The following is a 24749-nucleotide window of genomic DNA, read 5'->3' as shown; positions in this document are numbered from 1 at the left end:
CCCTTTGCCCCCCTGACTGCCTGTGACGGAGCAGGGAGTGGGGCAGATGTGACCTGGGAATGTTGCAGGGGAGTTACACTGGGGAGGGGGGACTTCCCTGGCAGGAAGCTACCTGAGCTGTAACCTGAGCCAGGAGGGGGTGGGGAGAAGTGACACTTTCTGCCCTGGAGACTGAACAAAGGAGAGGAGGCGGCGGGGGGAGGGGGTTTGGTTTTCAGTCTTGGGCTGGGGGGGGCAACGCAGGGAACCCCAAGCTGGGGTCTAAGCTCCCTAAACCCCCCAGAAGGACTTGATTGAGGGGTCCTGGTTGTACCTACGAGCCCTGCTTGGGACCGTGTTCCTGTCGTCTAATAAACTTGCTGTGTTACTGGCTGGCTGAGAGTCCCGGTGAATCGCAGGAAGTGGGGGTGCCGGGCCCTGACTCCCCCACACTCCGTGACACTGCCCCGCTCCCCTCCGCCTGCGCCCAACACCCTGACTCCTCTGCCCCCAACTGCCCCGTCCCCCACACGCTAACCCCTCTTCCCCCAACTGTCCTGGAAGACGGGTCTAACAGGAGAAGCTTCTACTGCTGCCAAGGCTTCAGGACAACCCTGATGGGCCGGGGCTGCTTGGAGATGGGCGCGGGGCAGCCTTTGAATGCGGAGTTGTCTCCACACATCTGGGGCTGGGGAGTTGGGTCCACACATCTGGAGCTGAGTCATACAAAACTCTGGCCTTAGTGGCGCTGGCTCCCAGCTGCGTCACAGGCATGCGGGGGTGGGGGGACTGGGGCAGGACCAAAGATGGGAGGAGAGAGTTGAGGATCAGCCCCTGCTCTGCAAACACCAGCTCCTCGGGACTGCCCTGACCACAGGCTCCCACCAGGGTTTGAACCCAGGACGCTAGCACAGCCCCCAGCCTTTGGAGCTTAAAGGACTAACTCCCTCAGCCAGCAGGAGGAGCAGGCTGTTATCCTGCCTGTGCACCAGCTGCTAGAGGGGGACATGAGACAGCCAGGAAGGCCAAGACCAGCGTCTGTTTAATGAGCCAGGAGCCCCGTCCTGGGGAGGAGCCTCCCGCTGGCCCCCCGCGCCTCAGTCCGCGTAGGTCATCTGCTCCTCGCTGCTGCTGTCTCCAGACAGGGGCGCGTGGCCGGGGGTGCAGGCGAAGCAGACCTGCCCCATGTCCCTCCAGCAGGGCTGGCAGTAGATGGTGCCGCAGGTGGGCGTGGGGCACAGCTGGGCGGTGCGGCTCTCGGGCGAGCCGCACAGCACGCAGTACCGGCGCAGGCAGCGGCGCAGAAGTGGGCACCAGAGGTAGAAACGCTCCAGCAGGGGCTTCTCCTGCAGCAGGGACAAGGCCGGGGGCTCTAGCGGGCGTGGGCAGTGGGTCCTTCTCCCAAGGGACTGGGAGAGGCAGTTTCCCTGGGGCTTTTGCTTGGCATCCTCCCCTGCAGCCCAGGCCGGGGTCTTGTCCTGGCTGTGGGGTCGGAGTGGGAGCCAGAGCCTGTGATGTGACTGTGGCCCCAGCTGCTGTGCCCTGAACTTTGGGACAGCAGAGGGGGGAGGAGCAGAATAACACGAGCTGGGGAGGGCTGTGGGGAGGGGTGGCCATCCACCTGTGGCAACGGGCGGGCGAGTGTGTGCAGAGGGTGTGTGCAATGGCTCCCCCATGCATGTGTGAGCATGTGCACAATTGTGCAAAGGGGTGTGCGATGGCTCTCACCAGCAGGTGTGAGTGTGGCTGCTGTCTCCGTGGGTGTGCAGAGGTGTGTACGTATGTGGGGGCTGCAGGGCCCTCCCCTGCCCCTCGCCAGCCCCTCGCCCCACCCAGCCCGACGCCTGCACTCACAAAGGCCTGGTGCCGCCGGGCTCGCCGGGCGATGCGTCTCCTCTGCAGCCGGACGAAGGCCTGGCGCTTGCGCAGCAGCTCGTTGTACAGGAAGAGAACCCGCTTCTTCTCCCGCTGGCCGGAGGGGAGAGCCTGAGGGGCCGTGGGGGCAGGAAGGCAGAGCCCCTCCCCCAGCTTCACTCCCCTGGGATCTGGGGGCGACCCCACCCCCAGGAGTGTGGGGAGAGCGGGATCTCAGCCCCCAGCCCAGGCTAGAATCTACAGAGACAGGAGGGAGGGCGTGTGGAGGGACCAGAGGGGAGGGAGGAGTCTCGGGGTGCGGGAGGGGGTCACTGGGGTCTCAGGGGCAGGATAGGGCTCACCTTGGGGAAGTAGAAGGCAGCAATGACGCGGCGCAGGCGGTGGGCATACACCTGCCCCAGACACAGCAGCACCAGGGCCCCCAGGGGCAGGCAGCTGGCCAGGTAGTCGCTCTGCGCCATGGCCTGGGGCTGCGGCAGGCAGGCTGCGGGGGCCAGACAGACAGGGTGAGGCCTCGGCTCCGTGTTCCCCTCGTCCCCCGCCCCAAGCAGCCGGAGCGCCGAGCAGGGGAGAGGGCGCTGCCCTGGGGTCTCGCCCGGACGACCCCCGTGAATTTCCAGAGGGGAGGGGGAATATCCACAGGCTCTGGAGAGCAGCTGGGCTTGGGCAGAGATGGGCCAGGCCACGGGAGCCTGCGCCCTCAGGAGCCCCATGCCTGGGGGGGGCACCCTCCATGTGGGGGAGGGGTGTCCATCTCCCCCACCCTCACCCAGGTTAGTCGACTCCAGTGCCATCTCGGAGGACGTGTTCAAGGCGCCGATGGTGCTTCGGAGCAGCCGGGCCAGCAGGGAGCGGCCCCCGACCCGCACCTCCAGGTGGTGGCTGCCTGCAGCGGGCAGAGTCGGGGTCATGGGGAGGGGGACACACACAGGTGGGGGGTTGTAGAGGCCTTGAGAAGGCAGGGAGGGGAGTTGGTGAGCCCTGCCTGTGGGGCTGGAGTGCGGGTGCCCCCTACCAGATATTGTGAAAGGCAGTTGCTGCTGCTGGAGGGAGGGAGGCCATCATCCAGAGATGGTGCCATGGGGCTGGGGAACTGTGCCTGTCCATGGGGAAAGTGCCATGGGGCGGAGGAGCTGTCCCTATCCCTGAGGACAGTGCCATGGGGCTGGAGAGCTGTCCCTGGGGATGGTGCCATGGGGCGGAGGAGATGGGGCTGGGGATGGTGCCATGGGGCAGTGCCATGGAGCTGGGGACAGTGCCATGGGGCTGGGGACGGTGCCATGGGGTGGGGGAGATGGGGCGGGGCATGGTGCCATGGGGCAATGCCATGGGGTGGGGGACGGTGCCATGGGGTGGGGGAGCTGTCCCTGGGGACAGTGCCATGGGGCAGGGGATGGTGCAATGGGGCTGGGGATGGTGCCATGGGGTGGGGGACGGTCCCATGGGGCGGGGGAGCTGTGCCTGTCCCTGGGGACAGTGCCATGGGGCTGGGGAGCTGTCCCTGGGGATGGTGCCATGCGGCGGAGGAGATGGGGTTGGGGACGGTGCCATGGGGCAGTACCATGGGGCTGGGGACAGTGCCATGGGGCTGGGGAGGGTGCCATGGGGCTGGGGAGCTATCCCTGGGGACGGTCCCATAGGACTGGGGACGGTGCCATGGGGCGGGGGAGATGGGGCTGGAGAGCTGTCCCTGGGGACAGTGCCATGGGGCTGGGGACTGTGCTATGGGTCTGGGGACGGTGCCATGGGGCTGGGGATGATGCCATGGGGCTGGGGATGGTGCCATGGGGCGGGGTAGCTGTCCCTGGGGACAGTGCCATGGGGCTGGGGACTGTGCTATGGGGCTGGGGACGGTGCCATGGGGCTGGGGATGGTGCCATGGGGTGGGGGACGGTGCCATGGGGCTGGGGAGCTGTCCCTGGGGACGGTGCCATGGGGCAGGGGACGGTGCCATGGGGTGGGGGGCAGTGCCATGGGGCAGGGGACGGTGCTATGGGGCTGGGGATGATGCCATGGGGCTGGGGACGGTGCCATGGGGCGGGGTAGCTGTCCCAGGGGACGGTGCCATGGGGCGGGGGAGGATGCCATGGGGCTGGGGATGGTGCCATGGGGCGGGGGAGATGGGGCGGGGGACGGTGCCATGGGGCGGGGGAGCTGTCCCTGGGGACAGTGCCATGGGGCGGGGGAGGATGCCATGGGGCTGGGGAAGGTGCCATGGGGTGGGGGACGGTGCTATGGGGCTGGGGAGGATGCCATGGGGCTGGGGACGGTGCCATGGGGTGGGGGACGGTGCTATGGGGCTGGGGAGGATGCCATGGGGCTGGGGACAGTGCCATGGGGCGGGGAACGGTGCCATGGGGCGGGGGACGGTGCTATGGGGCTGGGGACGGTGCCGTGGGGCGGGGGGCGGTGCCGTGGGGCGGCGGAGGGGGCCGGCTGCCCGTGCCAGGCGCTCACTGCGGAAGGAGTACTGCACGAAGGAGTGGTGCCGGATGACGCTGAACATGGTGTAGAGGACGTGGTCGAGGCCCCAGGACAGCAGCAGGAAGAGCAGTGGGGGGACGCACTCCAGCAGCTCCAGCATCTGAGGGGGAGGGGTGCGTTACAGCCTCCCCCAGACCTCCCGGCCCACCAAACGTCCCCTGCTCCCAGCCCAGTGCTCCCCCAAAGTACAGCGTGTGATGCTCGGTCAGCGCCAGCCGCCAGGGCTCCCACGGGGGTGACGCCGCCGGGCAGCCAGGAACAGCCTGTGCCAGTGTGGCCCCCAGCCCCCACTCACCAGGCTCTTCAGCTCGGGCGGCTGCACGGCCAGCCTGCAGGGGAAGATCACGCCGGAGACCTCGGCCCGGCGCAGGGGCAGCAACGTACGCTTCTTCTGGAGAGACAAAGCAGAGCAGCACAGGCTGGCACCCGGGGCCTGCCCCTCCCGAGGGCCCTCACCCCACCTCCCGCCTGGCCAGGGGCACTCACCTGGAACAGCAACAGGGAGCAGGACAATTAGTGGATTGTCTGCCTGAGAGCCCATCGCCGAGCCCCCCGATCCCCAGCCCGCGGCTCCCCATGCCCTCCCTGAGCCAGGCCAGGTGCCCTCACCTGCTTCCAGCGCCGGGCGTCAAGCTGGCGGAAGTAGGTGGTGACGTAGAGGTTGTCGAAGCGGATGTCATGGTTATAGTGGTTCGTGTAGGAGAAAGCGCTGGGAGAGGAGTGGGGGAGCTGAGACCTGGGGCCCCGCTGGGCCAACCCCCCCGCCCCACGCTGGGCACTGCCAGACAGGCACACGGGGCACAGGGCCCCACCCCTTGCTGCCAGGGGAGGCCTCATCCCAGAGGCTGCACACAGCTTGTCCACAGGTCGCAACGGGCTTTACAAGGTCGGGATCCCGTCTCTCTTTTACACATGGGGAAACTGAGGCATGGAGTTGGAACAGGACTTGCCCCAGGTCACGCAGTGGCCAAGGTGGGACTAGAAGCCCAGTCCTGAGTCCCAGCCCCTGGTCTACCCCCTAGGCCATGCTGCGTCCCATCCCATCCCCCAGGGCATGTGGGAGTGGAGGCTCGGTGCCATCCCATGCAAGGGAACGGAGCCCGTCCCCTGCCCCCGCGGGCCGGCGGCCGAGCTCACGAGATGAAGACGAAGAGGAAGGTGCAGGAGAGCAGCAGGCGCAGCACGGAGATGGCCTGGCCCAGCCGGACGCTCTGCTGACGCACGTGCGAGGTCACCTCCTCGGTGAGCCGCTCCCGGGACACGTTCACGCCCATCAGCGTGTCCTGGGGCTCGTGCTGGGGGGCAGAGAGCCAGTCAGCGGGGCGGGGGGTGCAGCAGGCGTGGGGGCTGGGCATCTCACCTCCGGGGGCACTTTGTACAGGGGGGCTTTACGCACCGTCGGGGCCTGGCCGGGGGGAGAGGTCGGGCTCACACCCGGGAGGGTGGGGAAGATGTTACAACCCCAGGGGGGCACTCTTTCTGCCCTAGAATGTCACACCTTGGGGGGAGGGAGGGTGTCACACCCTAGGGATGGGGGAAGGGCGGGCGTTACATCGGGGGCAGGGCGGTCACACCTGGACGACCAGCTGGGCGCTGAAGTCCTGGCTGATGCCGGCCACGGAGCCGTTCACCTTGTCGTAGGTTTGGCCAAAGTTTCCCTCCACGGGGATCTTGTCCCTGCACCAGGCGTGCATCACTGCGGGGGAGGGGGTTTGAAGTGAGCTGCATGGAGTGGGGAGCCCCCCACCATGGGCCCAGCCCCACCTGTCCTTCCCACCTCAGGGCCGCTAAAGGTGTGGGGGGCTTCCTGGCTCTTCCGGTCTCTGGCAGCACTGGGCCCCAGGTGGGAGAGGGTCCCAGCGTGGGGGGGTCATGGAAGGAGGGTCTCTCACTCTCTGCAGCAGGCCTAGTCCTCTCCGCCACCCCGCTGCCCACGTCCCTGGACATGGGCACGCAGCAGCCAGCCAGGGCTCCCAGCTCCTCCACCGTGGGGTCACCCTCTGGCCCCTTCCCCTCCCCCACAGCTGCCCCCAGCCCAGGGTCTCCCCAAAGACTCACCCTGCACCACGTGGCAGAGGAACTTGAACTTCATGGGCAGGCAGAGCAGATGGCTGATGAGGGGCACTGCAATGCACTGCAGACAGGCTTGGTGCTTGGCGTCGAACCAGGCCTGGCAGCGCCCGATCGCCTCGTCAATCACATCTGGGGGGGGGAGCAGGTCACTGGGGCCTCTCGCCACAGCCCAGCGCAGCCCCCGGCTCAGCCCCACAGAGCGAGCGGAGCCACAGCCCTGCCTGGTGCAGCCTGGCCCCGCCTCGGCCCCTCACAGGCCGCCTGGCACTGTGTCCCCCGCTCCCGCGCTGCCTGGGCACACTCACATTTGCAGCGCAGTTTGGTTTTCTGCTCGTACAGCTGCTGTGTGCTGGCGGCGCGCTGCCCCTGTGCCCGGCGCGGGCGCCTCACGCCGTACCCCGCCTCGCTGGCCACCTGCTCGTTCAGCCCCGCAAAAGCCTGCGAGACGTTCCGGGTCTCCGCATTGAGGGTCTGTCCGCCTTTCTGCTGGGGGAAAAGGTGCTCACGGGGGGGGGCGGGTCTGACGATGGGGGGGAACCTCACCCTGGGCTGAGTGGGGGACCTCCAGGAACCACCACTCAGTGCAGCTCCTGCCCCGCTGCCCTTACCCCGGTGCCCAACCTCAACTGCCCAGCTCATCTGCCCGGCCCCAGCCGGACTCCCTGGTGTCCCTGTGCCCCCCGCCAGGCTCCCCGGTGTCCCTGCGCCCCCCCAGCTGGGCTCCCCACCATCCTGGTGTCTTTGTCCCCCTCCCAGCCAGGCTCCCCAGTGCTCCAGGCCTCCCCCCTGATCCCCCACGCTCCCTCCACCACACACACACTGTGCCCTCCCTGGCCAGAGCTCCTCATTGGCCATCCCGGCCAGGCTCCTGCCCGTGCTCCCTGCTCCTCACCACCATGTCGCGCAGCACGGCACGCAGGGGGGCCGTGGACACCTTCCAGATCTGCCGGCTGTGGTTGATCTGCAGCTCCACGGTGCAGCCCACGGAGCGGATCACCTCGTCCAGGTTGTGCCGCATGTTGGCGATGGGGCCTGGGGATGGGCCATGCGGCCAGGTCACAGCCCCCGGCGCCAGGGCAAGGCCTGGGGCCAGAACCACCTGACAGCCCCCTGCTGAGATGGGGTGAAAAACGAACCCCCCCCTTGCCATACCCCGAGTGAGGGTGCAGTGGGGAGGGGGGTCACACCAGGTGCCCAATGAGGGCGCAGTGGGGGGGTGACGTTATTGACACAAACTGGGACCATATAGATCAGGGGTAGACAGCACACAAGCTGATTTTCAGTGGCACTCACACTGCCCAGGTCCTGGCCACCGGTCCGGGGGGCTCTGCATTTTAATTTAATTTTAAATGAAGCTTCTGAAACATTTTGAAACCTTATTTACTTTACATACAATAATAGTTTAGTTATATTATAGACTTATAGAAAGAGACCTTCTAAAAACGTTAAAATGTATGACCGGCACGTGAAACCTTAAATCCGAGTGAGTCAATGAAGACTTGGCCCACACTTCTGAAAGGTGCCGACCCCGGTATAGATCATTGTTCCAACCAAGGTCCTGTAGTGGCACCAAATCTTGTATAAAGGGGGTCAAAGAAGGTGTCTAAGACCAGGCTCTGGTTTGCTGGTTATGATGCTGCTGTCTGGGTGTGTGTGTCATTTTTATAGCTGAAGTTATGAATATTGGCTCTGACCTGTCTGTATTTCAAACTTGTGCTGTGCTTCTGGGTGACACCCCAGACAAGTTGGTGTCAGCTCGGCCTAGCCTGCTTGACGTCCCATTACAGCCCATCAGCTACACAACTGACCCATGGAGAGAAGGCAGATACGCCTTGTGACTCAGCAAGACATGCAGGGACCTGCCCATGCACAGAACTCTGAGATTTTTGGACAGCTTGTCTTTTGAACAAAGAAAGAGAAGCCACAGGGCAAGAGACTATAAAAAGCTGCTGCAGCTCCTCCATCTTGTCTTCAGTCCTGCTTCTTGCCTCTGGAGGGACTTGGCTACAAACTGAAGCTCTGAACAAAGGACTGAATGAGCCATCCCAGCTGGAGGTGGACTCCAGAGACTTGATTTGAACCTGCAGTTTATTCCATCACTGCTACAAGCCTGAACCAAGAACTTTGCCATTATTGGATGTAATTGATTCCATTTAACCAATTCTAGCTCTCATCTCTATCTTTTTCCTTTTATGAATAAACCTTTAGATTTTAGATTCTAAAGGACTGGCAACAGCATGATTTGTGGGTAAGATCTGACTTGTATATGGACCTGGGTCAGGGGCTTGGTCCTTTGGGATCAGTGTGACGAACTGGAAATGTTCTTAATGTTTTCTCTGAATGCTGTGTTGGTGCCTCAGAGTCCCCTATGCAGTTCTTAAGTATCTAGGTGGTCCTCGTCCCCAGCCAGCTCCAGACTGAAACCCCCCTCCAGCCTCTCCTTCTCTGCTCAGCCCCTTTCCCCGGCCAGGAGGTCACCTGACCTCTTTGTCTCCAACACCTTCAGTTGGCACCTTTGCAGAGGAGGGACCCAGACCATCAGTTGCTAGGAGACAGTGTCAGGCATTTAGGTGCACTGGCCCTTTGCTCTGCAGCAATCACACCCCCTGATCCCACCACCTAGATATTAAGAACTGCAGAGGGGACACTGAGGCACCAACACAGTATTCAGAGAAAACATTAAGAATATTCCCAGTTCATCACAATCAGGAGAACCCTTTTTCTTTTACTGGGGTATTGGTTTTCATAACCATTCGTCCCCATAATGAGTGGCACTGGAGGTGATACTGGGAAACTGGAGTGTCTAAGGGAATTGCTTGGGTGACTTGTGGTTAGCCAGTGGGGTGAGACCGAAGTCCTCTCTGTTTGGCTGGTTTGGTGTGTAAAGGACCCCAGCTTTGGGCTGTGACTGCCTGGCTCTGAGCAATTTGCCCTGAATCGATACACTCAGTTGTGTCCTGCCAGAAGCAGCATCCTTATAGTCGGGGGGGGGGGGGATGTCACCCCCAGGTGCCCAGTGGGGGGGGGTCACACCAGGTGCCCGGTGAGGGGGCCCCACGCCCACCCATCTCCAGCCTCGGCCTGTCTCCTTACCGTCATAGACGGCAGCCAGGACGTAGGTGAGCAGGTAGAGCCTCCCCTCCTTGCCCAGGAACTTGGGGGCCACCAGGAGGCTGGCGCAGCGGAAGTGCGGGGAGACACCCCAGCCCAGGGCACTGACACCTGCAGGGGAGGGGGGCTGAGAGAGCTGGTGGCTTCTTCCCACAGCCTGCGGCCCAGCTGGGCACCGGTCAGGCCCACCCGCCCCCCAGCCACAAGACACCGACCCACCACAGGAAACACAAACAGCCCTGCCCTGGGCACCCACCCACCATGGGCACCCACCCACCGTGGGGCACTGACCCCCTGGGCACCCACCCATCAGGGGGCACTGCCCCCCCACGATGGGCTCCTACCCTCCAGGGGGCACCGGCCCCCTGGGCACCCACTCACCCTGGGGAGACGCCCCAGTACAGGGCACATACCCACCAGGGGGCACCGACCCCCTGGGCACCCACCTGCCAGCCCGTACATCAGCTCGATCTTGTGACCCTCGTCGAGGCTCATAGGGAAGATGAGGAGCTGGGAGAGGCCTGGACAGCCAAGAAGCTAGAATGTGGGAGCCGCCCTGAGCACCTCGGGCCCTTCCCTGCCCACACATCCCTCCCTCCAGCCCCACACATGCCCCGCCCATCACGGGGGGCTCAGGCCGGCTACAGGAAGGCCACAGCCTGGGCAGCGCAAGGCAATGGCATCGCTTTAACAAAATGGGGTTGGAGGCTGATGTAGCTAAACTAGGGTGACCCCCCCACCCCAATATCCCCCCTGATATCCGAGTGCCCTCAGACACCCCAACATCCCTGTTGTCAGCACTGCCCTGGCATTACTGGCCCCCATCACAGGCTCCCAAGCAGCCCCCCCCCCATTTACCCCGTATCCTGGCCGTCCTGGGTTCTAACAGCTCCAAAGGGCCTCCCCAGCCTGCCTACAGGTCCCAGCTGGACTCACCGAGGGCCAGGAAGCCCCCAACGCCTGCGCCCAGGAAGAACTTGCTGAGGCGGAGCTGGTCGGGCTGGCTCCAGAGGAAGCGGGCACAGCAGGCGGGCAGCAGGCCGAGCACGGCTCGCTTCAGGGCTGTGGGGAGAGACAGGGGTTAATGCCGGGTCTCCCCAGGGCACCATGGGGGGGCTGCCCCACCAGTAACAGGGCGCTGGGATTCAAGGGGCTGGGGCCCAGGCCAGGATCCCCGAGGGGGGTCTCACTCGTATTGGGCAGTTTCTGCCGCTTTGGTCTCCCCATGACACCTGTGCTCTCCTCCCTCCACTGTGACGCCTGGGGCTCCCTCCGCCCACCCGTGCCCCGTATCCCAGCGACGGGCTGAGAGGCCTGGGGCTCCCCGCACCCGCCCGTGCCCCGTATCCCGGCAACGGGCTGCGAGGCCTGGGGCTCCCCGCGCTCGACAGTGCCCGTATCCCGGCGACGGGCTGCGAGGCCTGGGGCTCCCCGTGCTCGCCACTGCCCGTATCCCGGCGACGGGCTGCAAGGCCTGGGGCTCCCCGCGCCCGCCAGTGCCCGTATCCCGGCAACGGGCTACGAGGCCTGGGGCTCCCTCTGCCCGCCCATGCCCCATATCCCGGCAACGGGCTGCGAGGCCTGGGGCTCCCCGCGCCCGCCAGTGCCTCGTATCCCAGCGACGGGCAGCAACTCCCGCCATGGAATCCTGCCCAAGTGAGACCTGATGGGGCCCTGGTGCCTGTGACTCTCCAGGAGTGGGACACCAGGTCCCCGCGCCACTGCACAGCTGCCTCCATCCCCACACACCCCACTGCTGCGGCCCCTTGGCGTGTGCCACCTGCCCCAGGCCAGACTCGAACACAGAGCCCCACAGACTGGGCTGGTAAGAAGGAGAAACAAGGTCCCCCACTAGCTGGTGCGGGCTAGGGCTAGCTGGGTTCTATCACCCCAGAGCCACATGGGCCAGCCCCAGCATCGTCCGCAGTGGGGGCCAGCTGATCTGTGCATCACACAGCCCCCCGGACCAGACGAGGTCAACGCCCCCCACAGGCTGATTAGGCAGGAGCCAGCCCCATGCCCACCCAGGCGTGCTGAGAGCTGGGCACGTAGTGGGCACCCGGAGCAGGAGAGAGCCAAGCAGGCTGGGGTGGGGCGGGGAGGAGGCTGAGAGGGTCGGGGAGAGGGGCTGGTGTCTGGAGGTGTCTGGGTCCCAGCAATGCCTCGTCTCTCCGCAGCCCCGGGCCCCATTCCGTGGGGCGAAGTGGAGGATTGGGGGTCCCCCCCCACCAGCGCCAGCTCCATGGGGCTTGTCTCAGCTCTCCACAGGGCCCTGGGCACGTCAAAGCAGGGCCCGTGGCTCAGGAGCAGGAAGGGCAGTGGGGGGCCAGGGCTGGCGGGGGAGAGCCCCGTGCGGGGCGTGGTGCGCAGCGCGGGCAGCTTCGCCCTGGGCATGACCCTGGCCAGCCTCTACGGTGCCCTGGTGCTCTTCGCGCAGAGCTACAACGTCTGGTACTGCCTGGTGTCCACCACCAGCCTGGGCGCTGGCCTAGGGCTGGGGATGGCCTTCTCCAGCAAGGTGCGCGTCACCGTCCTGCTCATGCTGCCCCACGTCTTCTCCAGTAAGTGCCCCCCGCCCGATCCCACAGGGACCAAACCCAGTGCCGGGATCACCTGGCGTCACCCTCACGCCCCCAGGCTCCCCTGCCCCTGCCCGACATACCGGCCCTGCCCCTGCCTGGCACACTGTGAGTGGCCACAGGGAGTGGGGGCAGCTGAACTGGTGCCACTTGCCCCACACCCTCCACCTGGCGCCCAGCTCCCAGTCTGCCCCCCTGGGCACCCTGCATCCCCCCAGACCCTGCCCTGCCTGCCCCGCCTGCCCCACTGATGCCGTTGGGTGACTGCCGCCCCCTGCAGAGCAGGGGAAGAACATGCTGCTGCTGGTGGCGCTGGGGATGGCCATGCAGGGGCCCTGCACCAACATCCTGCGGAACTTCGCCCGAGCGGCCCAGTCTGTGTCCTGCGGGGCCGAACTCACCCTCAACCAGACGGCCGAGCTGCTGCAGAAAGCCAGGGAGCCGCTGCTCAGTGAGACGGGGAGCGGGGGGATGGGTCACAACTGGGGAGCTGGGGGGGGCAGGGAAGGATCCATTGTGGAAGCTGGGGGGAGGGCTAGGTGTTTCAGGGGGATTGGGGTATCCTGTTGGGGGTGCTGTGCGGCGCCCAATGTGGGGAGCAGCAGGGGGGGCCCTTGTGGGGGGCTGTCTCCCAGATGCTCACCGTGTCCTGCCCCCAGGCGCACTGACCAGGATCAAGGCCATTGCCCAGAAGGCCAAGGTGGTGGGTGACCGCGTCCGCAAGTTCTTCCGCTCTGTCATGGACTCTGTGCGGCACGTTGGTGAGTGGCGGGGGGCAGCTGGGACATGGCACCGACAGTGACCGCCTCCTGCTGGCCCCCTGCAGCCTGGATCAGCTCAGCCTGCAGCCTGCTCCACCCGCCCCCCTCCACCTACCCCACCCTGCTCCATCTGACCCCCACCCCCTCAGCCACCCAAAACCCTGATCCAACCCCCCGCCAGCCCCCACCCTATCTGACTCCTCACCCTAGCAAGCCCCCAAACTGGGGCCCTCAACTTGTTCCTCTATGCCAGCCTCCAGTCTGGGACCCCATTCACTACCCTCAGCCTGCTCCCAACCCCAGTCCCGTCCCCCCCAACCCCACCCTGCTTCCGTTCTGTTTGCCCGCTAGGGCGGGGGAACATAGGCACCAGCCATGGCTTGGAGCAAAGCCCATCTCCTGTGCCCCACATGGTGCCCCATGGCGCTGCCCTCATGCCCCAATACCCCCACAGCCCCATGCCCCCTTCCCTGTGCCCCAGGATCACATCTTCGTACCCTGGCTTGCAACCCCTTACTCATGGGCATCATCCCTATGCCACCTTGCCCACCCTCGGGCCCCTGCCCTGCTGCCCCAGGGTGCCCTGCCATGCTGTCCCCACAGCCCGGGCCCTGCGGAACGTGTGGTACTGGCTGGTGCATGTGGGTGAGGTGTGCAACCAGGACCTGGGTGCCCCCTACACCAAGTGCCTGCGGCTCTTCGACACGGCCAAGGACAAGTGTGAGCGCGTCATCCCTGCCCTCTTCTTCCTCTGCTACATCCTCCTCCTCTTCAAGCCGCTCTGCGGCCTGGCCAATGGTGAGTTCCCTGGGCGCGGCCAATGGGGAGTTATAATATATGGAGATATACCTCTCTCATAGAGCTGGAAGGGACCCCGAAAGGTCATCGAGTCCAGCCCCCTGCCTTCACTAGCAGGACCAAGGACTGATTTTACCCCGATCCCTAAGTGGCCCCCTCAAGGATTGAACTCCCAACCCTGGGTTTAGCAGGCCAATGCTCAAACCACTGAGCTATCCCTCCCCCCAGGGGGCCGGGCCAATGGTGCGTTCCCTGGGCGGGGCCAAGGGTGTTCCCTGGGCGGGGCCAAGGGTGTTCCCTGGGGGCAGGGCTAATGGTGCGTTCCCTGGGCGGGGCCAAGGGTGCGTTCCCTGGGCGGGGCTAATGGTGTGTAACTAGGCTATGGTGGGGCCAATGGTGTATGAGTGTCTCCAGGGGGCGGGGCCAACAGTGAGTACCCTCCAGGGGGCGGGGCCAACACCTCCAGGGGGCGGGGCCATGCTCCGTAATAGAATCCCAGCGATGTGGGGCTGGAAGGGGCGCGAGGGTGCAGCCCTGGGCGCAGAGGCAGGACCCGGTGACCCTAGACCCCCTCGGGGCTTGCTGGGTGGGGCTGGCCGAGGCAATAGGTACGGAGCCCCCAGCTCACCTGGGCACAGCTCCCCCCATGCAGCCCCCCACTTTCCCCACAGCGCTCCTGGTCTTCTGCGTCATCCCCCAGTACGTGCAGCCCTTCCTGCGCAGGAGAGTCGTGGCCCGTGAGTGCCGGGGGGCGCAGCGGGGGGGGTCCCCAGGACATAGTCCTCCACGTGCTGCGGGAGGCGCTGCCCTGTAGCCCTGGGAGGGGGCAGCCCCCCCCATGTGCTCAGCAGCACTGCAGTGCCCAGTGCCCAGCGCCCCTGGGCCTCAGCCCCCTGCTCTTCCCCCAGGTCTCCCCCTCTCCAGCCCATCGGGGTGGCCCCCACCTGCAGTTGCTCTGCCCCTCCAGATCTCCTCCCCCTCCAGTCCCCTGAACGGCTTCACTGCCCTCCATGGCTCTGCCCCCCAGGCCTCACCCCTCCTGTGGCTTTACCCCCACCTCCCTACAGCTCTGCCCCCACCTTTCACCCCCCGTGGCTCTGAGCCCCCCAGCTCTCACCCCCCAGCTCTCATATCCCCATGGCTCTGCCCCCCCCCAGTGCTCACCCCCCCATGGCTCTGCCCCCCCCAGTGCTCACCCCCCCGTGGCTCTGACCCCCCCAGCTCTCATATCCCCCTGGCTCTGCCCCCCCCCAGTGCTCACCCCCCGTGGCTCTGAGCCTCCCAGCTCTCACCCCCCAGCTCTCCCCCCCATGGCTCTGACTCCCCCGTGCTCACCCCCCCCCATGGCTCTGCCCCCCCCAGTGCTCACCCCCCCATGGCTCTGACTCCCCAGTGCTCACCCCCTGTGGCTCTGACCCCCCCCCTGCTTTATTTTCCCAATGGCCCTGCCCCCCCCCCAGTTCTCACCCTCCCCCATGGCTCTGCCCTCCCCCAGTGCTCACCCCCCCCTGGCTCTGACCCCCCCCCCCAGCTCTCATATCCCCATGGCTCTGACCTCCCAGTTCTCAACCCCGCTTCCCCCCCCCCGTGGCTCTGCCCTCCCCCAGTTCTCACCCCCCCTGTGGCTCTGACCCCCCCCCCAGCTCTCATATCCCCATGGCTCTGACCTCCCAGCTGTCCTGAGGGTGCTGAGCCGCGTGCGCAGGGAGTTTGAGTTCAACATCTCGGCCGTGCACCAGTTCGACGTCAGCCTCAACTCCACCAAGAGCCTGGCCCAGGTGGCCCTGGACATCATGGAGGCTGTTGGCCTGCGGCTGCAGCCAGCCCGAGAGGTGCTGGGCCTCTTCGCACACGTCTCCTCCTGCGTCCTCCTCTACCTGTACCTGCAGTGAGTGCGTCCCAGAGCCCGCCAGGGACAGCACCTGGGATTCCTGGCTCCCAGCCCCCCTGCTCCAACCACCAGCCCCCACTGCCCCCCAGAGCTGGGGGGAGAACCCAGGAGTCCTGGCTCCCAGCCCCGGCCGCGCTAACCCATCAGACCCCCCATCCCAGAGCCGGGGAGCAGGGGCGGCTCTAGGAATTTGGCCACCCCAAGCACGGCGGCACGCCGCGGGGGGCGCAATGGCGGTCGCCGGTCCCGCGGCTCCGGGGGACCTCCTGCAGACGTGCCTACGGAGGGTCCGCTGGTCCCGCGGCTCCGGTGGAGCATCCACAGCCATGCCTGCGGAAAGTCCGCCGGAGCCGCCTGCCGCCCTCCCGGCAAAATGCCGCCCCAAGCGCGCGCTTGGCACGCTGGGGTCAGGAGCTGGCCCTGCCGGGGAGAGAACCCAGGATTCCTGGCTCCCAGCGGACCCCACTCCCCTCCCCGAGCTGGGAGGAGAACCCAGTAGTCCTGGCTCTCAGCCCTCTGCTCCAACCACCAGCCCCCACTCCCATCCAGCGAGTCCTGGCTCCCCTGCCCCGCTCCCTGTGCCGCGCCCCCCTCAGCCTGGTGTCCCCGCAGGGCCCTGCTCTATCGCAGACGGTACCTGCACGACGACAACTTCGACAACATCTACATCACAGGGCGCTTCCTGGCCATGGACGTGCTGCGGGCACGGCAGGGCAGGCCCACGGTGCTGCCCCTCTCCGCACGGGAGAGCACCAAGTACATCTGCCCGGGTAAGGGGCTGCGGCAGGGCCTTGGGCAGAGGGGGCTGCTCCCGCCCAGCTCCCACCCGCTCTCAATGGGGCTTCCTCCCGCCTGGCCCAGGCTCCCTGTTCCTGTCGCGCCGGGAGCGCTTGGGTTACGGCCTGGCCCTGGCAGGCGTCCTACGCCACGTGCTCCTCGGCCTCGCCCTCATCCTCCTCGACTACGGGGTCTTCTGGCTGCTCGACCTGGTCCGCTACCAGCTGCATGGCGAGATCGTGGCCAGGGGTGAGTCCCCCGGCCCAGCCCCGCCCCTCCCCGGCCACCCTTCGGCGCTCGCTGAGCCCCCTTGGCCAGGCCCACCTGCCCCTGCTGGCCCCAGGGATGGCACATTGGGGAGTGGGATGCAACCACTAACCCAGCCCTGCCAGAAACCGGACCCTTCACCGCTCCCCACCCACACCCGGCCCCGCCGGCCGCTGGGCCCCCAGCCGCTCCCCGCCCACACCCGGCCCCGCCGGCCGCTGGGCCCCCAGCCGCTCCCCGCCCACACCCGGCCCCGCCGGCCGCTGGGCCCCCAGCCGCTCCCCGCCCACCCGGCCCCCGGCCGCTGGGCCCCCAGCCGCTCCCCGCCCACACCCGGCCCCGCCGGCCGCTGGGCCCCCAGCCGCTCCCCGCCCACACCCGGCCCCGCCGGCCGCTGGGCCCCCAGCCGCTCCCCGCCCACACCGGCCCCGCCGGCCGCTGGCCCCAGCCGCTCCCCGCCCACACCCGGCCCCGCCGGCCGCTGGGCCCCCAGCCGCTCCCCGCCCACACCCGGCCCGCCGGCCGCTGGGCCCAGCCCACACCGGCCCCGCCGGCCGCTGGGCCCCCAGCCGCTCCCCGCCCACACCCGGCCCCGCCGGCCGCTGGGCCCCCAGCCGCTCCCGCCCACACCCGGCCCCGCCGGCCGCTGGGCCCCCAGCCGCTCCCCGCCCACACCCGGCCCCGCCGGCCGCTGGGCCCCCAGCCGCTCCCCGCCCACACCGGCCCCGCGGCCCCCCGCCCACACCCGGCCCCGCCGGCCGCTGGGCCCCCAGCCGCTCCCCGCCCACACCCGGCCCGCCGGCCGCTGGGCCCCCAGCCGCTCCCCGCCCACACCCGGCCCCGCCGGCCGCTGGGCCCCCAGCCGCTCCCCGCCCACACCCGGCCCCGCCGGCCGCTGGGCCCCCAGCCGCTCCCCGCCCCCCCCCGGCCCCGCCGGCCGCTGGGCCCCCAGCCGCTCCCCGCCCACACCCGGCCCCGCCGGCCGCGGGGCCCCCAGCCGCGCCCCCCCCCCACCCCGCCCCGCCGGCCGCGCGGCCCCCCGCCGCACCCAGCCCACACCCGGCCCCGCCGTCCGCAGGGCCCCCAGCCGCAACCCCCCCACACCCGGCCCCGCCGGCCGCAGGGCCCCCAGCCGCACCCTGCCCACACCCCGCCCCCCGCCGCCGCTGGGCCCCCAGCCGCTCCCCGCCCACACCCGGCCCCGCCGGCCGCTGGGCCCCCAGCCGCTCCCCGCCCACACCCGGCCCCGCCGGCCGCTGGGCCCCCAGCCGCTCCCTGCCCACACCCAGCCCTGCACTAACCCAGCCCATCTGCCGGCAGCCCCCGTGGTGATGAGCGTCAGTGTGAACGGGACAGGCTACACGGGTGAGATCTACCGTGACCTGGTCTCTGCGTTCGACGCCCTGCAGCGTGGCAACGTCAGTGTCCTGTCCCGCCGGTGCCGCCTGCGCCCTGCTGAGCCGGACTACCGCACCTACCTGCTCATCGGTGACCAGCCGGGGGGGGCGGGTTGCACCTGGGCACTAGCCGTCACTGCCTGCGCTGTCTGAGCATAGCCAGATGCACTGTGTGCCCCGGGGGTGCCCATGTCAGTGCGTGTGCAAGGCCCCATATGCCCCACCCCACGGCTCACCAGCCCGCACGGGAGAGCTGCACCCACAGGGTCAGCCTCAGCCCCCCTCCATCAGTGTGGCTGGCAGATGCCCCCCACTGCACCCAGCAGCCCCTTGCCCCCACATTGTGCCCAGCCCCCCACGTCTGACTGGCGCCCCCTCCTGCTCACAGGACTCATGTACGGCGTGTGCTTCTTCATCGCTGTCTTCGGCAGCTATGTGGGGCGCTTGCGCAGGGTGGTGTGCGCCTCGTATTACCCCTCCCGCGAGCAGGTGAGACCCCCCATTAGCCAGACGGACAGTAGGCCTGGGTCCTTCCCTGGGCCCTCCGCGGGAGAATCTCTCCATCCCTCCCCCCCAGCCAGAACATGGACCCTTGCTACGGACACCCCCCCACACCCAGCGCCCCGCCCCGTGCCGCTGACACCCCCCCACACCCAGCGCCCCGCCCCGTGCCGCTGACACCCCCACACACACGCAGCTCCCCTCCCCGTGCCGCTGACACCCCCCCACACCCAGCACCCCGCCCCGAGCCGCTGACACCCCCCACACCCAGCGCCCCGCCCCGTGCCGCTGACACCCCCCCACACCCAGCACCCCGCCCCGAGCCGCTGACACCCACCCACACCCAACACCCAGCGCCTCGCCCCGTGCCGTTGATACCCCCCCACACGCAGCCCCCCTCCCCGTGCCACTGACACCCCCACACACACACGCAGCTCCCCTCCCCGTGCCGCTGACACCCCCCCACACCCAGCACCCCGCCCCGAGCCGCTGACACCCACCCACACCCAACACCCAGCGCCTCGCCCCGTGCCGCTGATACCCCCCCCACACGCAGCCCCCCTCCCCGTGCCACTGACACCCCCACACACACACGCAGCTCCCCTCCCCGAGCCGCTGACATCCCCACACACACACGCAGCCCCCCGACCCGTGCTGCTGACACCCCCCCACACACACGCAGCCCCCCGACCCGTGCCGCTGACACCCCCCTACACCCAGCGCCCCGCCCCGTGCTGCTGACACCCACCCACACCCAACACCGAGCACCGTGCCACTGACACCCCCACACACACACGCAGCCCCCCTCCCCGTGCCGCTGACACCCCCACACACACCCAGCCCCCCGTCCTGTGCCGCTGACACCCACCCACACCCAGCCCCCTCCCCATGCTGCTGACACCCCCCCACACACCCAGCCCCCCATCCTGTGCTGCTGACACTCCCCCCACACACCCAGCCCCCCGCCCCATGCCGCTGACACCCCCCACCCACACCCAGCCCCCCTCCCCCTGACGCTGACACCCCCCCACACCCAGCCCCCCGTCCTGTGCCGCTGACACGCCTCCCTCACACCCAGTCCCCCCATCCGTGCCACTGACATGCCCCCCACACCCAGCCCCTCCCCCTTATGATTATCCCAGGCCCAGCCCCCCACCCCTCCATGGCATCTACCTCCTTGTTCCCTAGGAGCGGACGTGCTTCCTCTACAACAGCATCCTGACGCGGCGGACAGGCCTGGCGAGCTCCCTGCTCCGGGCCACGAGGCAGCGGGCGGCCGACGAAGGCCACACCAACCTGCTCCTCATCCTCGCCTCCAAGTAAGGGAGCCCCCTCCCCCCGGGGCCAGCCCCCCGGTCTCGGGTCAGGTGCCTGGGCAGGGTGGAACCGTCCTCTGAGTCTTTCCATGCGTGGGGCTCACGGGATCCATCCCAGGCCCTGGCCGCCAGCTCGCCCCATTCACCCCTGGGCTCCTGACTGGCAGATATGGAGACCTGAGGGGGGGCCCGCGGGGCAGCTCACGCTCCTGTGCCCCTCGTGCAAGGGGTGGCATTACCCCCTCTGAGATCCCATGGGCTTGTCCCCTCCGCTTTCCACGTCACGTGACCCCCCACCCTGAGTAACCTCCTCTGTGCACACTGCAAGACCCCCTCACCATCGCCCTGCCGTGCAGTTCCCCCTCCGGTGCAGGCTGAGTGACCCCCCCCGGGTAACCCCACCCTGCAACCCCCCACTGTGCATGCCCAGTGACCCCCCCAAGTAACCCCCATACCCCACCCTGCAACCCTCCCACTGTGCAAGCCCAGTGACCCCCCCAGGTAACCTCCATATCCCACCCTGCAACCCCCCCCCATTGTGCATGCCCAGTGACCCCCCCAGGTAACCTCCATACCCCACCCTGCAACCCCCCCCATTGTGCATGCCCAGTGACCCCCCCAGGTAACCCCCATACCCCACCCTGCAACCCTCCCACTGTGCAAGCCCAGTGACCCCCCCAGGTAACCTCCATACCCCACCCTGCAACCCCCCCCATTGTGCATGCCCAATGACCCCCCCAGGTAACCTCCATACCCCACCCTGCAACCCCCCACTGTGCAACCCCCCCCATTGTGCATGCCCAGTGACCCCCCCAGGTAACCTCCATACCCCACCCTGCAACCCCCCACTGTGCAACCCTCCCATTGTGCAACCCTCCCATTGTGCATGCCCAGTGACCCCCCCAAGTAACCCCCATACCCCACCCTGCAACCCCCCACTGTGCAACCCCCCCATTGTGCATGCCCAGTGACCCCCCCAAGTAACCCCCATACCTCACCCTGCAACCCCCCCCTGTGCAACCCCCCCCATTGTGCATGCCCAGTGACCCCCCCAGGTAACCTCCATACCCCACCCTGCAACCCCCCCCATTGTGCATGACCTGTGACCCCCCCAGGTAACCTCCATACCCCACCCTGCAACCCCCCACTTTGCAACCCCCCCCATTGTGCATGCCCAGTGACCCCCCCCAGGTAACCCCCATACCCCACCCTGCAACCCCCCACTGTGCAAGCCCAGTGACCCCCCTCCTGTGAGTGACGCCCCCAGGTAACCCCACCCTGCAACCCCCCACTGTGCAAGCCCAGTGATCCCCCTCCTGTGAGTGACGCCCCCGGCTCTGTGCCCATAGGTTTCCCCTGTGCGCCTGGTTGGCGCAGAGGATGGGCGTCCACCAGCGGTACTGCATGGGTTGTGGGCGCATCGGGGGTGGGGCCGCCAGCCAGGACTTCATCACCTGCATCACCCCTGGCTGCAGAGGTAGGAAGCAGGGCGCAGGTGACAGCGGGGGGAGGGGAGCCTGGGACTGAGGGGGCAGCAGAGGGCAGGGCTGGAGGGGGAAGAGGGGTGGGTGAGTGACCCTTCCCCCCCCAGGCACGGACAGCCAGAGCTGAGTCTGACGCCCCTCCCTCCCCAGGGATCTACTGCAGAGAATGCTACCAGCTGCTTAGCAACGTCTGCTCCATCTGCATGGCCCCCCTGGCCTACCAGGGCGACATGGACGAAGAGATGTGAGTGAGGGTGGCAGGGGCCCTGGGGGCACCAGCACCCAGCGCCCACCATGGGGCACAGAGCCCACGGCAAGGGGATGGCATCAGCTGGGGGCAGGGGCATCATGGGCTCGGTTTGCGTGGCTGGTGTCCCTCAGGCAATGCCACGAGAACCCCTGGGGGAGGGATGACATCTCCCCTCCTGTTGGCTGCCTGCCCCACCGTCCCGCCTCCCTGGGCAGGGCAGCCAATCAGTGTTCTTGCCCCCTCCCTTCTCATGGATCTCAGGCTGGCTCTGCTCCAGCCCCCCAGCTCTTGTGACCAATGGGATGGCTCCTCTGGCTCCCCGAACACCCAGCCTGGAATGGGGAGAGGGGACCCTAGTGCAGCCCCCCAGGCCTGGGAAAGGGAGTAAAGAGCCCCTGGAGCTACCGGAGGAGCAGAGGTGGGGCTGGGGGTACAGAACTGATGGGGGGGAAGTGGGGCAAAGTCACACTAATTGCCCCACACAGCACGGGGGCAGGGCGAGGCGGGGAATAAAAATCAAAACACCCCAAAACCCACCAGCTCCTCTAGATTTACGGCTCTCCGGCGCCTGGGGGCCAATCAGGTGGTGTTGGGGGGTCCGGTGCATTATTTCTGCCCCCAGCTGGCACTGGCGTTTGCTGCCCGTTGTGTAGAGCTCTAGCTTGGATACAACACAACACAACACGCCGGCTGGGAAAGGAGGCTCCCCCCAGGGCTGGGGTCCAGGCTGTGGCAGGTGAGAGCCGAGGGGCCCAGCGGGAGGAGATGGCTCCCCTGCCTCAGCCTGGCCCTCGTCCCCACAGCGACTCCAGTGACGAGGAGACCGTGGGGCTCTGGCTGGGCGCCACACGGGCGCTGCGGGGGCAGGAGCAGGAGCAGAGGCGCCAGCTGCGCCAGTTGCTGAGGCAGCGCATCCGCCAAGCAGTGCAGGGCCAGGGCTCCTGCCGGCGCCTGCCCCAGGAGCTGGCCGCGTGGGTCTGGGCCCAGCTGGAGGAGGATGAGAGCGGAGACAGCACCGGGGCCAGCACTCCCAGCCCCATGGCAGCGGCTGACGACAGCTCCAGGTGAGCGGCTGGGAACGGGCAGGGGCATAGGCCCAAAGGGGGCAGGTCCAGGCACCAGGGCCCATAGGGGATACCCAGGAGGCCTATGCTATAGGGAGAGCTCCTGCCTGCCCCACACTGCTTCAGCCCAGGCTGCCTTTCCACCCGTGTTTCCAGCCTGGCTGGGGCTGGCGCTGCAAGCTGGGCCCCACCCACTCCCCCAGCACCACTACAGCCTGGCCCGAAAGTCAGGAGGGATTTCGCCTGGGGGGCAGCTGGGCCAGAGCAGGGGGGCCCTGTGACCTCATGCAGGGGGGCTCGTGGGCACCCACACGTGGTCCGGCCTGGATTTCTGACAGACAAGGTTGGCAGCCGCTGGGCGGGGCTGAAGGGCTGGGGGCTCCTGGAAGCAGCAGAGAGGGGAGGTGGAGGAAGAGCAGGTGCGCAGGGCCCAGCAGGATTGGGTGGGAGGGGAGCGCGGGGGCCAGGTGTTGAAGGCCCCATCTGCCAGCACTGATCTCAGGGGCCTCCCCTCTCTGCCCCGCAGCGACCTGGACTTCAGCTACCAGGAGCAGCCCGAGGGCAGTGACGGGGAGGGAGGGGCCCTGCCGGGGCCCAGGCCCCCAGAGCCAGGGGAGCTGGAGGAAGTGAAGACGATCCCAGATACCAGCCAGTGAGGGAAGCACCAGGAGCCGGACCAGTGCCAAGGAGACAGATGCACCGTGCAGGTGGGGGCACCAGGCAGATGGTCCTGCCCCCCAATGCATGACTGGCTCCGGCCTGGGCACCAGGGGGTTTCCCCCTGCCTGGGAGCCCGGTCCCCAGGGACCGCGCCATCAATAAAGCGCCCTGCGGCTCAGGCTGATCTGTGCACTGGACTCTCTGTGCCATGGAGGGGGGCTCTGGGTGCAAGGCCTAGCGTCTGCAGCCCCCCGGCTCTCTGGGGCCAGGGGCTGCTGTTACCCCAGAAACCCCCATTTACCTCCTGCCCCTGCAGCGCCCCGGCCACCCCCAGCACAGGCAGGGTCCCCCAGGCAGCCAGCCACACACAGACAGGCGCGCCGAGGCTCCCTGCTTCTCCGTTTATTGTCAAGCAGCCTTCATTTAAAAAATAAAAACAACAGCAACCAAAAAGCGCGTGCGGGGCCCGACCCTGGGCCAGCTCCCGCTGACTCGAGTTGTACTTTGGTTTCTTTACACTAGAGAAGTTCAAGTAGCCGAGATTTCAAGTTCACCATAAGGCACTTTAAGGCCAGGCCAGGCCAGGCCCCCCACCCCCCCCAAAGGACTGACAATGACAGCAGACAGCACTGGGGGCGAGGAGGGGGGAGAAATATATTACATCATCTCTTTAAATATAGATAAACTCTGATCTGGGGCTAATACTCCCCAGGGGCTGGGGGGCGCTGCTGCCAGGGCAGACGGGAATGTGCAAACAGCAGAGACGCCCCTCGCGGGGGGGAAGCCGCAGCTCGGGGGCGGCCCCTGGGGCTCCTCTGCCTCCGCAGGAGGGGGCGGCCCCCAGCCCACAGAACGGGCCCCCTTCCTTTCCTGGGCCAACTTGCCCACATAGTGCAACCAGAGAAAGCAGCAAGGAGTGCAGGGGCGAGTGAGGCCCGGCGGGGGCGGGGGCGGCCCTCAGTTAAGGCATGGAGGTGCGCAGGGCACCCTAGATCTGCATTTCCCTGCAGCGGACAGCTGGGGCAGGGGCTCTATTCCACAAGCTATTTACAATGGGGGGGCTGAGAAAGCCGGGGGGCACTCGGGGACACCAGCTGTGCCCCAGGGCACTAAGCACTTTTCCTCCGCCCAGCGCCCAGCCGGGAAATGAAGACATACAGCTGTAAAAACCAGGGGCTGGCTCATGCGCAGGGGGGTGGGGGCAGCACAGCTCTCCCCAGCACATCCCCACGTGACCCCCACATCCGCAGGGCCCTGCCAGCCAAACCCACAGGAGAGCGGGGGGGGGGGGAGCGAAGTCCCCACCCTGCAGAGCCAGCTCCGTGGGGTGCAGGGCCGGCCACATGCACCAGGGAGGCCACCAGGTGGCGCCCCGTGGCCAGCTGTCAGGGCGCGTGACACCCCAGGGCAGGGGGGCGCAGCCAGGCCTGGCACCTGATTCATCCAGGGAAGGGGCACCTGGTACAAGCTGGCTCCAGGTAC

General features: G+C 67.4%; 2 protein-coding genes across 9 annotated transcripts; one reads left to right on the top strand and one right to left on the bottom strand.

The window, feature by feature from the left end:
- Positions 1-354: 354 nt before the first annotated feature.
- DCST1 (DC-STAMP domain containing 1) lies at positions 355-12945 on the bottom strand. 6 transcript variants are annotated; one of them, XM_044990967.1, is made up of 16 exons: positions 10713-11026; positions 10459-10584; positions 9969-10043; positions 9505-9633; positions 7304-7443; positions 6717-6894; positions 6397-6540; positions 5913-6034; positions 5476-5633; positions 4948-5047; positions 4634-4729; positions 4312-4438; positions 2624-2740; positions 2196-2338; positions 1834-1947; positions 355-1325 (listed from the first exon to the last, which is right to left on the bottom strand). In XM_044990967.1, exons 1-16 carry the CDS (start codon positions 10747-10749, stop codon positions 1077-1079), a joined length of 2055 nt encoding a protein of 684 aa, XP_044846902.1. In that variant the 5' UTR covers positions 10750-11026; the 3' UTR covers positions 355-1076. The 6 variants fall into 6 exon arrangements, with proteins under 6 accessions (XP_044846902.1, XP_044846901.1, XP_044846899.1 ...); XM_044990966.1 differs by lacking the exon at positions 10713-11026 and adding an exon at positions 12745-12945 and having other exon boundaries at positions 2196-2740; XM_044990964.1 differs by having other exon boundaries at positions 2196-2740.
- On the top strand, positions 10917-24503 carry DCST2 (DC-STAMP domain containing 2). 3 transcript variants are annotated; one of them, XM_044990961.1, is made up of 16 exons: positions 11014-11347; positions 11700-12083; positions 12382-12552; positions 12761-12862; positions 13466-13660; positions 14332-14397; positions 15335-15548; positions 16164-16321; positions 16413-16577; positions 17916-18083; positions 18381-18481; positions 19682-19812; positions 21159-21286; positions 21444-21537; positions 22347-22607; positions 23134-24499. In XM_044990961.1, the coding sequence occupies exons 2-16, from the start codon at positions 11765-11767 to the stop codon at positions 23261-23263; spliced, it is 2403 nt and encodes an 800-aa protein (XP_044846896.1). In that variant the 5' UTR covers positions 11014-11347; positions 11700-11764; the 3' UTR covers positions 23264-24499. The 3 variants fall into 3 exon arrangements, with proteins under 3 accessions (XP_044846898.1, XP_044846896.1, XP_044846897.1); XM_044990962.1 differs by lacking the exon at positions 12382-12552 and having other exon boundaries at positions 23134-24503; XM_044990963.1 differs by lacking the exons at positions 21444-21537; positions 23134-24499 and having other exon boundaries at positions 10917-11347; positions 22347-22590.
- Positions 24504-24749: the final 246 nt, after the last annotated feature.

Source organism: Mauremys mutica, chromosome 17 (assembly GCF_020497125.1).
Source record: "Mauremys mutica isolate MM-2020 ecotype Southern chromosome 17, ASM2049712v1, whole genome shotgun sequence".
NCBI lineage: Eukaryota > Metazoa > Chordata > Testudines > Geoemydidae > Mauremys > Mauremys mutica.
This window is presented reverse-complemented; position numbering and strand designations above follow the sequence as displayed.

Excerpts from the sequence above, each read along its gene's own strand:
- DCST1 (XM_044990964.1), bottom strand. The coding sequence starts at position 10,749 with ATGGGGAGACCAAAGCGGCAGAAACTGCCCAATACGA. Across the intron at positions 4,730-4,947 it reads ACGCCCGGCGCTGGAAGCAG|AAGAAGCGTACGTTGCTGCC; the intron begins GTGAGGGCACCT and ends TTGTCTCTCCAG. Across the intron at positions 4,439-4,633 it reads CGCCCGAGCTGAAGAGCCTG|ATGCTGGAGCTGCTGGAGTG; the intron begins GTGAGTGGGGGC and ends CCTCCCCCTCAG.
- DCST2 (XM_044990961.1), top strand. The coding sequence starts at position 11,765 with ATGGGGCTTGTCTCAGCTCTCCACAGGGCCCTGGGCACGTCAAAGCAG. Across the intron at positions 12,553-12,760 it reads AGCCAGGGAGCCGCTGCTCA|GCGCACTGACCAGGATCAAG; the intron begins GTGAGACGGGGA and ends TCCTGCCCCCAG. Across the intron at positions 16,322-16,412 it reads CACCAAGTACATCTGCCCGG|GCTCCCTGTTCCTGTCGCGC; the intron begins GTAAGGGGCTGC and ends CGCCTGGCCCAG.